The sequence below is a fragment of the Colossoma macropomum genome, unplaced genomic scaffold (assembly GCF_904425465.1).
Source record: "Colossoma macropomum unplaced genomic scaffold, Colossoma_macropomum, whole genome shotgun sequence".
NCBI classification, from domain to species: domain Eukaryota; kingdom Metazoa; phylum Chordata; class Actinopteri; order Characiformes; family Serrasalmidae; genus Colossoma; species Colossoma macropomum.
Window position 1 is genome coordinate 19413010 of NW_023494800.1, and position 18015 is coordinate 19431024.

The 18015-nt window shown below is 41.4% G+C and overlaps 1 protein-coding gene across 1 annotated transcript in view; it reads left to right on the forward strand.

Moving 5' to 3' along the window:
- The first annotated feature begins 3918 nt into the window (after nucleotides 1-3918).
- The window catches only part of LOC118819675 (pecanex-like protein 1), a 28019-nt gene continuing 13922 nt past the window's right edge, over nucleotides 3919-18015 (forward strand). The window contains exons 1-16 of the mRNA XM_036587512.1: nucleotides 3919-6345; nucleotides 9442-9650; nucleotides 11068-11173; nucleotides 11270-11309; nucleotides 11537-11626; nucleotides 11922-13685; nucleotides 15397-15696; nucleotides 15812-15869; nucleotides 15951-16092; nucleotides 16191-16348; nucleotides 16436-16589; nucleotides 16676-16708; nucleotides 16817-16988; nucleotides 17187-17297; nucleotides 17694-17785; nucleotides 17897-18006. Of these exons, the coding sequence (XP_036443405.1) occupies nucleotides 6193-6345; nucleotides 9442-9650; nucleotides 11068-11173; nucleotides 11270-11309; nucleotides 11537-11626; nucleotides 11922-13685; nucleotides 15397-15696; nucleotides 15812-15869; nucleotides 15951-16092; nucleotides 16191-16348; nucleotides 16436-16589; nucleotides 16676-16708; nucleotides 16817-16988; nucleotides 17187-17297; nucleotides 17694-17785; nucleotides 17897-18006 (3692 nt within the window). The 5' untranslated portion in view covers nucleotides 3919-6192. The remainder of the gene's footprint in view (nucleotides 6346-9441; nucleotides 9651-11067; nucleotides 11174-11269; nucleotides 11310-11536; nucleotides 11627-11921; nucleotides 13686-15396; nucleotides 15697-15811; nucleotides 15870-15950; nucleotides 16093-16190; nucleotides 16349-16435; nucleotides 16590-16675; nucleotides 16709-16816; nucleotides 16989-17186; nucleotides 17298-17693; nucleotides 17786-17896; nucleotides 18007-18015) is intronic.

The following is an 18015-nucleotide window of genomic DNA, read 5'->3' on the forward strand; positions in this document are numbered from 1 at the left end:
AGCTTAGATCTGCAGTTTAGTGTTTTACATAGTTTAAAACCTAAATAAATCATGTGGGTTCTTAAACTGCTTTGCTGTATTCTTGAAAGTTATGTTTTTAAGAGCACTTACAGTTTAAACTAAACACAACTGCTGTATCATTTAGAAATTACATTAATCTATATCATTTAGAAATCTTCCACTAGATGTTGCTGTGTCTGTGGTTTAACCAAGATTTATCTTAAACCTGCTACATACATGGTTTAGCTGGGGTTTAAGGCAAGACTGAAAGTCTCAGATTTTTAGTATTCCATATGGCTTCCCCAAAGATATTTAATGAGCTTCAGACAAGGCTTATATTTTATGGCAATATTGTTTAACTAAACTCCTTTAAGTGAAGAGTGTTCAGGTTTACATGATAAATGAATGAATGAATGAATGAATGAATGAATGAACTGATACAACTTTGAATGTGTTTTATAGGTAGATTTTGTTTGTTACATTTTAACAGACACAGAACTACTCCAACAGACTATAGAGAAAAATAGTAGACCCATTGGTCTGCACAAACTGGAAAGAGTTCAGACAAAGAGCTGTGAGAGTTTGGAAAACAGGGGGAGTAAATTCCATAAGGCTTATGTAAAGTATGCTGTTATTGATTGCCCTGGACCAAATTGGAACATTTATTGAAGTAGTATAAATGACAATCAATGTTCTCTATGACAGGATAAGGGCCTCAACATTTCAGAAGAATGTGCTGCGTTGTTTGGTTGTAAAAGCTTGAATTTGGAAAAATTACTAAATCACACAAAAGAAACAGTTTTTTAACATGCTGACGTAACCTCAAAGAGAAAGATTAAACACAGTACACCCAGAGGCCTGATTCAAATTTCAGGAAATCCCCAAAAAACAGGCTAAACACTTTGCCTTCTTAACCTTTCTCAAAACATATACTGAGCAATCAACTATGCACTGGTAAACAAACTCAAATGTTTAGCTTTCAATTGTTTAAAATAAGTAGCATTTTATCCAGCTTCATTAATTTGTTCAAGTTATTTGTCTTCACGTCATGATCTTATATATATTTTACATATACTTATTTTTATGCACAGCAAGTTTTGTGTTATTCCTTATATGATATACAAAAGGATATTGTAACTTCAGTACACATTAAACCCCATGTGTCCAACACAAGGCCTGTAGGCCAGAAGACAATCCTATTCTGCCCACAAAAGTATTTTATTCTATTAATATTAGCCTGTTTCACAATGCATCCCCAGCATGCACTGCAATGTAATGTGTGCTCTGACTCTTTTCCCCTAACAACAGTGTATGGGACAGTGGTAACACCTCAATTTTACACAATTGTACACAGTTCCACACCAGTCATATCACCCAACATCTAGCTGCAGTTCAGCCAGTATAGACACTTGACATCAGGTCTTAATAAACTTGCAGTAAAGAAAGGATTCCAGGTGTCTAATTCAAGCAATGGGTAGGTTTAAAAGACCTACTGGGGACATTTAAATTTTGAATATGTTAAGAATTGATATAATATTTGAACGTTTACTACAAGTAACTATGTTTTACTGTTGAAGTTTTTGCATATTTTGAATAAACAATAGTCAACTAATATATTAATTAAATTAATTAATTAATTGACAATCAGTCATTCAGAGCAGTTTAATGTGAAATGGCTCATTGTAGAGAAAGGTACCAACTCAGATGTCTTGTGGTAATAGGAACCAACGTACAACACAAATACAGACATTTTATTTATTATTCAAAACCACCATTGAACCTACAGGTGTTTTATGTATAGTGATATATCAGAAAAATATATATATTTTATAAGTACTGTTTTGCATGTGTCTCTCTGCCATAACTGTGAATAAAAATGTTTTAGGCCAAAAGCTTTTCAAAAAAACAATGTCTCACACATCAGACAGTTATTCATAACCAATTATTGCAATCACTTTTACAGGCATTAAGCTCGTCAGATGTCTGGTTCCTATTGCCACTACTGTGAGTTTTTCTAGAATAGAGCGTTCCACATCAAACCACTCTGAACAGCTGGAGTTCTAGAGTTCTCCTATATTTCACAGTTTTTACATTTGACCAAAGATATTTACTAAAGTATTGGAAGAATTAAGATTATTACAAAAAATAGCAGGGAAAGTAAAGAACCTCAGGTGTTTCAGCTAGTACTACCTAGTATTAATCCCACTGTAAGAAGTAAATGTACACTACTGTTGTAAGCTTGGCGCTAACAAACAGAAAGTAACCTATAGTCATAAAGCTATCTCACCAAGAGTTGCATCTTAGTAGCCTGTGTCGTTTATTTAGCTTGCCTGTTTGTATCAGGTTTTGAACAGTTTTACATACCACTGAGTGTGATAGAGTCGATTTTTTGAAAACCCCCTTTTTTCAGGTATAGAAAAATTGCACAGAGTTCTAAATATGGGCATAATGCGAACTAGAGAATGACACAACTTCAGAGGTCTATATCCTACGAAAAGAAATTTTGCCTGCAGAGCCAGTTTAAGGGGAGAATGGCCACTTCTTATTTCTCCTGTTATACCAAAAACATGACTGCAACACACCAGAGGGTGCCCGCGAGCGACTCCTAAATGAATGGGGGTAAACACAACGATGTATTTCACTAAAAAAGCAAAGAAAATCCTCCCTGTGTGTTTCTTTTTTTCTACACCAAACAGGTTTTGGGCAGTATGACGGCATTACTGTTACTGAGTGCTGATTGGTTAGCATTACTGCCGCTGACAGTTGATTGGTTGATGAGTGGAGCAGCGAAGTGAAGCGGTTTGCGTCATGAACGTACATGAGGCGCCTTTATAAATTCCTATAACTAGAGCTCAAAATGTTTTATGTTGTTCTGTGCTTAGAAAATGAATGGATTATTCTATATAAAAAATGTTCAAGCATTTACAAACCATGATTTTGTGCTCTCTAGCGTTTGACAAACCCGGAAAACAATAATGGCAATTCTCCTCACTACACATTTTCTCTGCTAAAGTAAAACTGGGTGCAAAATAATATAAAATTGTGAATGATGAGACTGCCATCTGCTGTCCACTAAAGGAAAAACACTGTCGCGCATAATCAACTGCAGTTCGTATATGTGAGGATTAAAATGATCTAACGGCTACAAACGGTTTGAAAATGGAAACATTTCACAACGCCAATATAAGAAATCATTTTCTGGAAAACTTTAGAATTCACAAACTATGAATTTGCCTGTTGTGTTATAGCTCCTTAATTGACATACATTTACAGTAGTCGCTTGTTTATCTCACAGTGCGTTCCACCGTATAACCAGAGGGCCTGGTCTAAGAATGTCTAATCTTTAAGGTTTATTCTGCTTGTATCATAACTCCACTATCCGGTGCGGCGCAGTGGATGGTGGGTTCCCCTTTTGAGTCTGAGTTCCTCTCTGAATGTTTCTTCCTCATGTTCTTAGGAAGTTTTTCCTGCCGCTGTCGCCCTCGACTCACTCATTTGAGGGTGAAACACGAATTTCTCTGAACCTGCTTTCAGAGAGCGTATTTTTATTTGCATTTGTAAAAAACAAATTTAGAAAATCACTGAAGTGAACTGAATATTTACGATTTGCAATCTGATCTAAGTTAGCCATGCGTAATTAATCACAGATGTAATAGCCATTTGATTATCATGTATATTTATTTAATTCGTTTATTTTTAATGTTTCACCTCCTCAGGTGAGTCGTGTAGCGTTGGTTGTTCTAAAGACCGACTGGCGCTCTGACCAATGGCAGTTTAGGAAATGTGTGCAAGAGGAAAGAGGTCACTGTATGGGCGGATTTTCTGAAACAGCCAATCAGCAGCCGTGTGCATCGTGACAGAGTCGCTCTTCAGCCAATCACGTTCAACGTTGTCCCCTTCCTGTCAGTGGGCGTTTGCTACCTGTGTGAATGGACGAATTCGGCAGTGGAAGTTATTAGCAGGTTGAAAGGCGAGATTTGGAAGGATTTATTATACGCTGCGTGAGGGGACATGCAGAAATGGCTACAACGACGAACACATAAATAACTACAGATATTTTACGTGTTTTATTTACTCACAGCTTTGTGGATATCTGTGTAGTTTCTGTGGCTTGCTGCCAGCTCAACAGATTTAGCAGGCTAGTCGGTCAGCTAGCTTGCTCCATAAAACACAATGATCAGTCAGCGAGCTGCTAGCTGCCGAGCTAGCTAGCCAAGGAAATAACTGCAGCCACCCGAGCTCATGAACTGGATAGGGGGATTTTCGAGAAGCGGTAAAACGGCGGAATAATTTGACCATTTATTTTGTTTTTTTATTTTGTTCCGACCTTGCTAGATACGATTGTGTTTTAATATCTCTGGGCTGTCGAGCTGTATTCATGTATTCCGTTTACGGCAAAGTGGCCTCGCTAACATAACCGAGTATACTGTACGCTACTGCTTGCTTACTCGCCGACTACTTAGCAAGCTAGTTTGCGAAATTGTGGTTTTCGAGTCTAGACCTGGGTGTTATTCATTCACTTACGTTGGTTAATGAAGAGCTGGCAAGGCGTCTAAAGAAATAATTAAGCGTTTTACGAAACTGAACTAATCATTTTCCCAGTTTCTCTGGCGAGAGTGCTGCATAGCCAGTGAATTTCAAGAGATTTAGCTAATAGTGGCATTACTGAAAAGAGCCGTTCTGAAAGAATTAGCTAGCTAGCTAGATTAGGGACTTGCTAACAATATTCCAAACATTTTTCTTTGCTAAACAAGCAGCCGAGTTGTGATTTGATTGTTCTGGTGCTTTGCCGTTTGGCTGTTTTGGTTGTTTGTTGTGTCAACTTGCCTGCTGTCGCTAATCAGATAAGTTAGCTAGCTAACGCTAACTAACTTCCAACTGCCGTTAAAAGCTAGCGTAACGTTAGGTAACCTAGCTTGCTTCCTTTCTGGCACACTATGCGAGCAAACTTAGTTGCTGCTTAGAGTCAGAGGTTCTGAAGCATAAATTGTATAGATTGTATGTACACTCAGCAAACAAATAAAAATATTCAGTTGATAGGTTAGACACTTAACGTTAATTAGCTAAGCTTTTAATGTAAATTGTTAGCTACTTTAACTGGAATTGTTAGGCCATCTCAATTCTGTAACTTATCTTGCTAGCTGGCTAACTTTGGGTCAACCGATATACAGTATTGGTTTGTTATGGTATTTGGCCAGCGTAATGAATGATTAACGCACTCTGAATGACCATCAAAAAGTGATATTGTCCTGAGTATTAGCTAGCCTTGACAATGAGTTAGCCGAGGTAAGGTGATGACAAAGTGGCTAACATTATTTCCGCCTAGACCAGGTGTCTTTAAAGCTCCTTCAGTCAGATTAAAATAAAAAGGCAACTTGGCTTAACCACTTAGATCTCTATCAAAACGGTCCATTTAGCATCTCTAGGTATTCCGCGTTACATATCTTTACAAATGGAGCAGGTTTCCAGCTTTATTCTGAAACCTGGCAGATGCTGGTGTGTAACATCTCAGGAGTCTGAAGCTGTATACCATATTTGTAGCTAGAACACAGCAATAGTCGTAGCGAATGGTGAAACCTTTATACGTTGTCCATTTAAAATCTCTTAAGGCCTGTTGCAATTGCATAAATGCATATCTACTGAATTTTTAATGTGACGAGATAAACCAAGCTCATCAGTAAGGGTAGCTTTTTCCATGTTAGATGATTAAAATTAGGACACACCCTCTGGATCAGTCTGGTATGGTGTAAATGATCATGCCTATAATATGTAGATTCACAGTTCCTTGTTGCTTTGAAGGTAGTCATCAGAATGACCTTTCTGTTTATTCAAGTGTGTAACTTAAGAGAGCTGGAGGATTGTAAAGAAACCAAACCAAGCTGTTTTGATGATTGCTCAACATGAATGTTTTCGTGTAGTCCTTGTATCGGAATTGTGCCAAAAACCCTTCATGAACTGCACTGTACAAGGTCTGCTGGAGAAGCATGTGACTATATCCGTTTCTACAGAAGGAGCACAGACTAGGACTCTGTCACTTATCCCAGTCAATGCTAATTGTTGGATAGCCTTGCTTGATGAGTTGAACGTCCAGCAGTGGTCCCCGATGGAAGTGATACTGCAGAGACTTTGAGAAAGGGACTTCAGCTACGTGGAAGTAGTCCTGGCTTGTGTCATCTCATCTAAAAGATAAAGATGGGCTCTCAAGCACTACAGATATTGCGTCAGGGGGTGTGGGCCTCCCTTACCGGAGGCTGGTACGTTGACCCACATCAGAGCACCTTCTCCAACTGTTTCCACCTCTACCTCTGGATATTCCTTTTGGCCTTCCCCTTTCTCCTGTACATGGTGAGTGTGGGTGTTCTCTTAATTAAAACTTTATTTTTAAGGAGGGGTCAATTGCAGGTCAGTGCTGATATTCCATATTTTTCATGTGCGTATCTGCTGATGCAGATACATAATGAAGACATCAGGACTATATTAAGCTGTGTTAGCATTAAGGAGAAATAGAACTTTTATGTCTGTAGGGTTACAAAGGCAGTAAAACGAATAAAATGCAGATACTCTAACGCAGGAGCCCAACATCACCTAATTGTTCTGTTCTATTGCAGTGCAATAACTTAATTTAGTTTGATGTATTGGCCAAATCGGTGTATTTGTCCAATGAGACACACACGTCTGTGCTTTGACTAATTCAAGACTTTTTTGTGTCTTATGTAACACGTTTGTCTGATTAAACATCTACATGAAGTACTTGCATCAAATCAGAAAAATCCGGTGCTGTTGAGCAAAAAAAAAAAAGTCAAAGAAGATCACTTGTGGGAAAGTACAGTATTCGTAAAATGTAAGAAAGGCTATGTCAGTGTGTCTGGGGAAAGAAACTTGTCACTTTTATTAATTATCAATAATTAAATAAATAAAATGGGAAGTCTCGAAAGTCTTGGTGAGGAGAGCCTTGTAGATGTTTGTGAGTGGACATGTAACAGTTGTAGCCTGGATGAACGTTGACAGGCTCATTGTTATTTACTTATCTCTATGTGCTAATGCCAGTACCAAAATGGGTATTCAAATTCTGAATGTCTAGGTCAGATACCAGAACTGTATCCCTAACATTTAGATTTTTGCAAAACTTTGTGTAGATGTGTTGCAGAGGACTTAACACTCCTTTTAATTATCTGGAATATTTAGGGTATCACATACATTTTTAGTTAGCAAACCATTAGGGTAAAATGGTAAAGGAAAGTTGTGAAAATTCCACAGGACTTTACTACCAGAATATTTTTTAAATTGTAAGTAATCTGAAATAAGGTGTCCATCAAACCTACTAGAAATAATTCGGTTACGTGAGACCCGGTTTGTGTCATCTCATCACCTGGTCAAAAAGCTCAGATGCTCCTTCTGAGCATCTAAGCTTTCTGGCGAGTTATGTGGGAAAACCCAAATGTTATCTTACCATCTGTGGCATTCTTTCACTTGGTGTGGCTCAGCACGGATGGTTTTCGTATGCAGTCATTTTGTTATGTGAATGCCTTGGGTGAAGATTTCCTCCTTTAAAGCCTGTGAGCCAAACCAATGCTGCGAGTCAGCTGAGTCACTGTTATTGCAACTTGAAGTTTTAGGAAGTAAAATGGAAGTAAAAAAAGGATTGTGATGGGCGCTGATTTATTTAGAGGTCAGTGCCCTAGCTTGCAATAAGCTCTCAAATACAGTGATACAGTGATACAGTGTCAAGTCACAATTTTGAACAGGTTGACCATCAAATGTCTGCATCGTAACAATGTCATAGAATAACAAATTACATAATATAGAAATTGTCCTGTCGTGCAATCATTAGTACATTTTATGTAGATACTTCTTAAACTGGCAGTCCAGTGTGTTTTTCCCCAAGTTACTGTTCACGGTTTTTAAAATGATTTTAGTATGCCTTTTTTTCCTTGAAAGTAGAAAGTTTCTTTCTGAAAGCTGCTTAAGTAGATACAGTGTAGGGTTCTTCAGGATATCCAACTGCATTCACTCTTTTTTTAATATATTCCTGTTCAGCAACAAACATGTACAGTTCAATAACATGTCCTCTGGTATCTATATGAATAATTAATTAATAAAGTTAAGAATTTTAGCATAACAGATTTGTTTTGCACGAAAGTTATTTTAGCTTCATAGCTATTTTTTAGGATTTTTTTATAGCTTCAATTACCTATGTTTAATATACCTGAAAGGAACTGGAAAGTGATGACCTATAGAAATGTGTCACTACCTCCAACAATCAAATGAATGCTGAGTAGTAAAATAGTCCTAGCTGAGCTACAAGACTGCATGCATTCTCTTAATCATGCTTTACCCTACGATCTAAGTAATAACACAATAGTTAGACCACATTGCGTTGCTGCATTAGTCCTGTATATTTACACGGTTTTGTCTCCTTCCATGTCCATGGGAGCCCATTTGTCCAGTGTGTCTTATTTGAGAAACACACATTTCACAAAAAACAAACAAAAAAGCAGCTATGAAAATTGGTTTTTAAGGGCCCACATCCTGTGTTTTTCTTGTTTTTTATTCTTTTGTTTTTATTTACATTTACTTTGATGTTTATAATTTGTCAGGTTTTACATAGTAAAAATGGTCCTAATTCATTTTTGTGTGTCCATTGAACATGTCGCCTCTTTTTATCCTCTAGTATTAAACAGGTTATTTTTGTCATTGCACTTTACGACTCATATATGTAAGTGGCCGCTGTTCTGACTGGCTGCTCTTTAATGTCTCATTCAAAAAGCAGTCCAGCGTGAAACACTCCTTATAAGTTTGACATGAACGGGTGGAGCTAAACTGTTGAAGGCAGAATAAGCGGATATATGTAAATGTGTTGATTTACATTACATCACAAAAACAGAGTTCAAAACGATCTATTTTTGCAGTTTATTTTTGATGTATGTACTGTATGGATTGAAGAGTGAATGATGGTGTACGAAACTTAGAAGTATTTATGTACTAAGTCAGACTCCTTTTTTTTAAAAAAAATGTGAGGGAAGTTTTGACACCGTATGACCCCTTTAATAACATACAACATCAGTTTATATTATTGTTGGCAGAAAGCAGTGTAGCAATGAGTTTTGAGTCTGTATAGAATTTGTCACTTAAAGTATTTGGTTAGTCTCTTGATTTTCTTTTTAATTAGTGTTTGAATATGAAGATGAAGTGTCTGTTGAAAGAGGAAGCCTTGTCAAATCTTTATCAACTCTTCAGCGGTAGCAAAACTGTAGCAACACCGGTTTAACCGGTTACTATATTAAATCATATGTTTGAACTCTAAGATGTTTGATAATATAATTAGGTAGGCTGGCACAAGCATGTCTAGCAGTGTTTTTTTTGATCCTGATTTTGAAATCGTAAATGAATAGTTTCTCCTGACTTGTTATTGTCTTGTTCTGCTTTTCTGTCATTCTCCAGGCACTGCCTTCCAGCATAGTGGTAGCAGGGGCTTACTGTGCTGTGGTGGCTGTCTTCTTCACTGCTATTAAGGTGGTGAACTTCCGCCTGCATGCCATGTTTGACTTGGGCGAGATCGTGGAGAAGAGACAGGCCTCACTCACCACAGACCCCCAGAGAGTGGAGGAGGGAGACGAGGGATCCGGAGCTCATGATGGCAGCCAACACAGGTATTTGAAAAATAGTAAAGGTCAGTTCGGTCTATGCAAATTCATCATAGAGGCAGCTTCCTATTGGCTTTCATTTATTCTTAGTCTAATTTTACATATTTGGAGAGCTATGCCTTTAGGTGTATTGAACTTCTGGGAGTAGAAGGTCTTTAAAGGAGCAGTAAGCAATTTACTTCTTTGCCTTGTAAAGCAACCAGTATTGCAGCGTTCTTGGCACTCTGTACTGGCACCTGTTGGTGTGGGAGATTATTTTGGAGAGGCAGTTGCCCTCTTCTCATTTGATAGTGGAACAACAGTCTGTGGCTGTGTTATCGGTGTCACTCAAAAGATGTGGGAAACAGGTAGGTAGCTGGCAACTATAAGAAATGTCTGTTTTTGGATTGTGTGTAGTCAATAATTGATATGGTGGTCGTTCTAGCAAGCTTAGACAGTAAGTTATCTGTCCATGTAGCGTGCGACAGCTACCAAATGCATCGAGCAGCAGTTCTGTTTGTTTAAGATCAAACTTTTTCTAACCTATCCTTGCCCTCTCTTGCAGTTGAAGCTGTGTGTCAGACTGACAGCACAAATTATGTAGTCTTCCAGATGAAGACCAAACAGTATTACATCAATCTGTTGCAGAATGGAAACTAGAGTTGTATGGATGATTTCTGTTTTAAATTCGATCATAGCTTTTTCATTTGATAGTAGCAGGAATGCTGTTAGCGTGTATTGCAGTGCCAAAATACTATTATACTTGGATGCATGTTTATACTTTTGAAAAAACAAGCAGCATAACTTTTGGGTTATGTCGACTTTGTCTGACAACAAATAAAGTATTTGACCCTACTTTCTAGCAGAAACTAAGCAACTCCTTTGATGTCCTCTGTCCTTGATGAGGGCTTTTCACGTGGAAAACACAACCTTGGTGTACACTGATATTTTGTCAATGCTGATCTTAGTTTTCTTCCTTCATTTTTTTTTGTTTTCGTATGGTCTTATGTTGCTTGCCACAGACTCATTATTTCTGCAATGTTCAGAAACTCACCACTCAACTGTAATTTGCTTCCTTGAATAACCTATGGGAAAGTGACTAGTATTGCCTTAGCAGCTTTAACTAATAAGCATGCAAATGTTATTCTTCTATGGTGAGTTTGCCCCACTGTTGTCATGTCATCTGAACATGGCATTGCGCATTTGTGGACCTGCACCTACTTACGATAAAATGGTTCATACAAGTCTATGAAGCGGTTTCAGTCTTCATCTCCTTGTCTTCAAAAGAGACAATGACATCACTTTTTATAGCATTTCTCTTCTCTTTTTTGGTGGTAAACATCACTTACTGCTCTTGTAAAGCAGATTTAAAGACTGTAGACAACTGATGGTGTTGGTGTTTAGCAGTCAATTTTGAACTCATGTTGCTGTGTCTGTTCCCTAGGGACAGTGGGGGTGGTGTAGAGATGACTGTGTTCAGAAAGGTAAATTCAACTCCTCCAGTGCGCTGCAGCTCCCAGCACTCCCTGTTTGGACTGAACCAAGTGTCGGTGAGGACTGAAAGCCTTTACAGCTGGATGTTTTAATTTTGCAGAGTTTCTAAACTATATGGTCTAAGCCACATATTTTGGTCTGTCTTTACCTAGGAATTTTTGCCACATCTTGAAGACCAAGGAGGCTCTAAGGGTACTTTTTGCTTATGTTTTTATCAAAGCTATAGTATAGGATCTATAGTTATTTTTCTGTGCATGAGTGATGTGTTGTTAAATATTTAACACTTCTTTCCTTCCACTGATACCACAACTGAGCTGTTACCCTTGATCATTAAAGGATCAGTGATATTGATTCATATCTACTTTTTTTTAACCAAAATTAAACTGAATCAAAATAATTTGTCATTTTTGCTTTTCCAGATATCAAAGAGCTGATGCGAGAGCAGGGCAGTGAAAATGTGACCTCTACACCCAGAGAGGTCCTTCGCTACAACTCTCAGGATACAATCAGTAAGACTTGAACCTTAACTGTTGTACCACATCTAGCACTGTTTCTGGTTCTACCTATAGCTGCGATTCCCAAGCCTGCTCCTAAAATTCCCCTGTCTGTTTATTTTAGTGTTTGTCCTGCTTTAACAAACCTTCTTCAGCTAATTAATAAGCCCTTGGATGTCTTTGTGCAGAGTAAACACAAAAAAATGACAAGAATTACAACTGCTCCATTGTTTAAACTTGTAGGCTGCCCAAATAATGAGGCATATCTGTTGAACTAGATAGAGCTTATGTGCTGCTTGTGCCCGTGTAGGAACGAACGGTGTGGTTCAGTCCTGCCTGGCTGCAGCCCTGGCTGGGGATTTCCCTGCACTCATGGGAGTGGGTGGAGCCTTTGGGAGCCTTCAGCCAACAGACTGTCCCTCGATTCCCCCCTCCCCTTCCAGTCAGGAAGACGGAGAAGAGAAAGAGCCGATGGTGGTGGGCAGAAGAGTGGATGGAGCAGCAGAGCAGAAGCCTCAGCGAATCCCTGAGGATCGCCACCTGGGGGGCTACTCCCCTCTCGGCCCTTCAGGTGAGTCAGAAAGCCTGGGTGATGCTCCTCTCAGCCCTCTTATCAAGAGCAGCTTGAGTGAAGAACTGAGTGAGAACCTACTGGGCTTGGGCCTCGACCCAGTCACCTTTGCCCCTGGTGCGGAACGTCCAGGTAGTCGCGGCGGGGCAGCGCTGGCCGCTGGTTCCACAGACAGCTGCTTTAGCGGTGGTGGCGTGGCCACCGACCGGGAAACTCTCAGCACGGTCAGCAGCTACCGCAGTGAAAAGACAGACTCTACCCAGCTGGAGAGCCCTTCACTGAGCCAGCCAAAAAATCCAGCCCTTGCCCCTCCCTCTGTGGCGCCGGCTCAGGGTCAGGGCACCCGCCAGCAGCAGGAGGACACCACCTTCCTGGGAGGCAGTGACACAGACGATCTTTCAGACAGCGAGCTGCTACGTTCGCCCTCCAAAGAGCTCCCCTCCGGGCAGGGCCTGGACAGAACTCTGGTGGAGGGGGAAGACATGCCTCCTTTGTCTGCGGATGTTGCGCAGCTGCCCCTCTCGTCCCTTCAAGACTCATCCCCCTCCAGCAGTGGCCCCTCAGAGGCTTGTGACTTGGACAGGGGCATCCCCATTCCTCCACTCCCTCCTCCACGGCAGGCCAGCTCCGTGCCCTCAGGATTGGCACTGGGGCTGGTGTGCTCAGAGCCGGCCCTGCCTGTCACATCGCCGGCCTACCTGCTGACTGAGCCCCCCTCCCTGCAGGCTCAACAGCAACAGGTGGTGCGACCCAAAGACTTGAAGCTCCTGCGTGCTGGGGGCAGCGTGGGCCACCGGCCTGGCCGAAGGAAAGCGCCCCGCAAACGTGGCACTGCCGGCAGCAGCAGCTTTGACTGCGGCTCCTACCGTAGACGTCACGGTCACAGTCGTGGCCAACGCAGAGACTACATCCCTGTGCGCAGCCGCTTGGGCGCCAAAGCATACAGCGAAAGCTTGTTTGAGGACTCCAGTGATGAGGACGATGGCAGTGACATGAGTGCGGGGTCCAGTCTGGGCTCCCAGCGCCATTTCAGCTCGGATGATGAAGACGACGACGACGAAGACGACTCGAGCTCATCCACTTCCTGCTACTCTCCTGACCTGGCCAATGCCGGCATTGCCTCCCCACCTGTCCCCCCACCCCCTCAGCTTCCCAGTCCTAGTGAGGTGGACTCGGTAGGTCCCTCTCACTCTCGGAGTGCCCAGCGCTCGGCCAGCACCGCCAGCGCAAAGACTCACGCCAGGGTGCTCAGCATGGATGGGGCTGGTGGTGGGCATACCAGCACAGGCACTCTGGCTTCCACTCTCCTTCCTTTACCGGCATCTTCCACTCCAGCCCCACGGCCTCTCACCATCTCAAAGTCTGATTTAGAAGCTCGCACAGGGCACTCTGAGCCCTTCCCGAGGGCTCACCACAGGCTCGACTCTCTGGGGGGCTCATGGGCAGGGAACCAGACTGGCTGGAGAGCAGGAGAGCTACTGGAGGAAGGGGCTGTGGGAGGAGGTAAGGATAGACCCACTTTTACAAATAACATGTATTTGTGAGCATTATTGTGTAAGTTGACTGCCTTTGGTATCTTTCCTTTTAAGTGCTTATTATTCACAGGAGGTTGTTGTATGATTTTGTTGTAGTGGTGTAAAAATGCATGGTCTGAAGGTAGTCATAACAAGCGATTTTATTATGCAAACCTAATTCCAAAGAAGGTTGGAACAGTTGGTAAAATACAAATAAAAACAGAAAGCCGTGATGTGTTAATCTACATTGATCTGTATTTTGAGCAGAACTTTGCAAAGATATCTAAGGTTTTACCTTATCAACTTTTTGTGAATAAAGACTAGAAACATTTGTGAAATATTCTAAAAATATCTTAAGCAGATGATAGTTATCAATATATCAAAGAAGCTCCAGGAAAGGCTTTATCGTAGATAAGCTGAGCCTCATTACTTTGCCAGAAATGCAACAGAAGTCCAACAGTTAAAAAATACCATTCCTCGATCAAAGATTCGAGGATTTTATGTATTTCACTCTCTGCAGCGCATAATGTCTTCAAAAGATTCAGAGAATCCAAAGAAGTCTCTGTGCATAAAGGGCAAGGCCTAAAACCACAAACAAATGCCTGTGATCTTTGACCCCTCAGACGGTGCTGGCAGTGCATTCAAAACTAGAATGTTTCTGTGATGAATGTCTTTACATGAGCTCAGGAAACTTTGAAAAACTGTTGTTAGTAAACACTGTCCGCAGCGTCCAGAAAAGCTGCCAGCTTCTCTGGGCTTGAGTTCATTGATGCACAGTGGAAACGTGTGTTGTAGTCTGACAAGCCGACGTTTCAAATTATTTATGGAAATAATGGACATTGATTCCTCTGGGTCGAAGAGGAAAAGGACCATCCAGATTGTTACCACATTCAAAAGCCATGGTCTTCCATCATGTGGGAGGGTAGTGGGTCACTTGTACATCTGTGAAAGCAACATTAACACACCATTTTGGCGTGTCCTGTGCTGCCTTTTAGATGCTTTGTTTTTCAGGGACATATATGCTTAATTCAGCATGACAGTGCCAAGCCATACTCTGCACGTGTTGCAACAGTATGGCTGCGTAATCAGAGAGTGCAGGTGCTAGACTGGCATTCCTGCCTTTCAGACCTGTCTCCAATGAAAAACGTGTTATATTGAACTCCAAATACATAGAGAACTCCAAATAAATAGAGACTTGTACAACAGAAGATGGCAAAAAGTTTCAAAACTGGATCAGAATGTGTCTTCAGTCCCCAGATGTTTATTAAGTACTGTTAAAAGGAATGGTGGTCTACACCAGTGTTAAACATACTCTTGTCACAATTTTTTTGGAACGTGTTATTCAAATTTGGAATAAGTGTATACTTACAAAGAAACAATGAAATTCATAATGTAAAGCAAACTGTTCTGTTGTACTGTTTTCAGTTAAAGGTTGCAGGTTTACTAATGATTGCTTTCTGTTTTTATTAGCATTTAACACTGCAGTTGTGCATTGGTCCAACTTTTTTTTGGAATTTGGTTTGTAATAATATTCTACAAAGTATGCACTTTTTGAATGTAAAAATACCCCAAAAAACTTTTGGGTATGTGTATGAATGCCACTACCATGGAAATGGTTTCAGTTTAGTGTGTTTGCTATGTTTTTAAGAATCACTCTGAATAGTACCAAAATAATCAAATGGTGTGTCTGTACCCTGCAGCCCTGGCCTCTGAGGAAGGTAGTAAGCGAGACTCGGTGAGTTGTGTGAAGAGGACCCAGGCCATCCGCAGGAGACACAATGCGGGTAGCAACCCCACCCCACCCCCGTCCGCAATGGGTTCCCCACCCAGCCTCCAGGACCTTCAGAGGGCCCGTGCCTCCTCCCACTCGCGTGCACGGGCCCTCCCCACTGCCCTGCAGTTTGCTTCCTCACTGCTGCTTCCGCGCAGTGGTGTACACGAGGCATCTACCTTTGATGACACCTCAGAGGGAGCAGTGCACTACTTTTATGACGAGAGTGGTAAGAGCAAACTTGCAGTATTTATTGCTCTGGGTTGTTGTCCTGTTTTGTCTCATGAGTGAGTGTGATACATTTGCACAATGCAATTCATCATAAGAATTTGCTTGTTCCACAGGTATAAAAAGATCTTATACTTTCGGACCTGCGGGAGGAGGCTATGAGGACCCAGTGCAGTAAGTCTTAACCTGACAGCCTCTCTCACATTGCTACATCAAGTTCAAGTGGTTCAGTGTGTGACCATGTGTGTTTCATAGGGAGCGAGAAAGACAGTCGCAGTCCTCTAGCTTTACCTCCACCGATGTGCAGGATGTGGCTCCAGTGCTGTCCATGTTGCAGCCCAGACCTGTGGTTCTTCAGGGCATGCAGGTGCGCCGGGTACCCCTTGAGATGCCTGAGGTGAGCATGCGCACACGCACGCATACATTTTCTTATAGATGCTCTGACGTTACAGCATACCCACCTCTGTTTGAAATATGCCACCACCCCTCATATAGTTTGATCTGGATCACGAGTCCCTGCATGAATCTCAGGAGAACACACTGATGATAGAGGAGAAGGCCAAGCCAAAACAGTACTACAGATTCTGGGTTTTGCCAGGGAAGTGGCTCAGAGTGCGCTACGACCGACTGGCCCTGCTGGCCCTACTAGACAGGTGAGACTCTTATAATTTTTTGTTAGCTACTTTTGTTATTTTGGTCTTTTTATTCCTATAAGCTGACTTTTCCTGTCTGTGCTGCAGGAATCGCAGGGTAGGGGAGAACGTGTTTGCAGTGGTATTGGCCAGCCTGGTGGCCTTCCTCGGCTTCCTGCTACTGCTGCAGGGCTTTTTCAGGGACATCTGGGTCTTCCAGTTCTGCCTAGTCATCGCCAGCTGCCAGTACTCCTTACTTAAAGTGAGCACAAGCAAGATTGCTAGTTAATTCTGGTAAGATTTTGAAGTTGGGACTGCTAAATTTGTGTTCCTCCCTATCTTTTCCAGAGTGTGCAGCCTGATGCAGCTTCTCCAATGCATGTGAGTGCCCCTCTTGATCTTGTTCACACTCTCTGAAATCACCACAGTTTTATCAGATGCCATTAAGAAGATCGTGTCTGTTAAATGCTGTATGTTCTTTTTGCACAGGGCCATAACTGGATCATTGTGTACAGCAGGCCAGTGTACTTCTGCTTGTGCTGTGTGCTGATCTGGGTCTTTAACCTGGCTGGCGACTCCAAGAGCTTGCAGCCCGTCTCCCTATATGGAGTCACTTTCTTCTCTGCTCACTTCTTGCTCTGTGCTAGAGACATGCTTATAGGTCAGTTTAACTGCCAGTCCAGTCTGTTCAGTGTTCGTCAGATTCTGGTTCATTTCTACAGATGTTCAGAATTGAACAATGTCTTTTGTATGCATTATGCCATATTGTGGTGCGTGATGATCATAACCGTAAGATGATTCAGAGATGGCCTTTTTGTCTTATTCTTTTTTCTTTTTTTGTTGTTTTTTGTCTTTGCAGTTTTCATCCTTTGTTTCCCGGTCATCTTCCTCTTTGGGCTTCTACCTCAGGTCAATACCTTCCTCATGTGTCTGCTCGAGCAGGTGGATATGCATGTTTTTGGTGGAACTGGTAAGAAATTATTGTTTATGTACTCGTTTTAAGTCTAACTTAGGCCTGCTTTGCATTGTATGGACAAAATGCTAAAATTGCGATTATGTAGATGCATCGTATTATTGGGATATGCTTTGTATTATATTAAAATGTATTAAAATGTATGATTGGCTTATGTTGTCATGACTAACATAATTTACTTTTAGTGAATTACATGACTACTTTGACTCTTTCAGGTTTAACTTTCACCGGGATCTGGGATTGGTAGAAAGATGCTCAGAACCCAAAATTTCAAACTTTGTGCTGAGTTAGAGGGCTTCTTTGCAGCATTCTGCCATATCAGTATTGCAAAAAATATCCCACTGATTAACAACCTATGTATTATGCTAGTCTAAAAACTTGTATGTTTTTCAGCCACCACAAGCCCCCTGTCCTCCTGCTACAGCCTGTTACGCAGTGTGTTGGTGGCTGCTCTGGTTTACGGATTTTGCCTGGGTGCCATCAGTGTAAGTAAACCATTGTGAGAGATAACTATGAACAGGACTGATATATTTTTTTTTTAATCATGCTGATTTTTCACTTCAAACTTCTTTTGTTCTTTGTGTATATCTGTAAAGGCTCCGTGGGGAGACGCTCATGTGCCAGTACTCTTCTCTGTATTCTGCGGCCTACTCCTTGCCTTGTCCTACCACTTAAGCAGGCAAAGCAGTGATCCCACCATTTTGTGGTCAGTGTC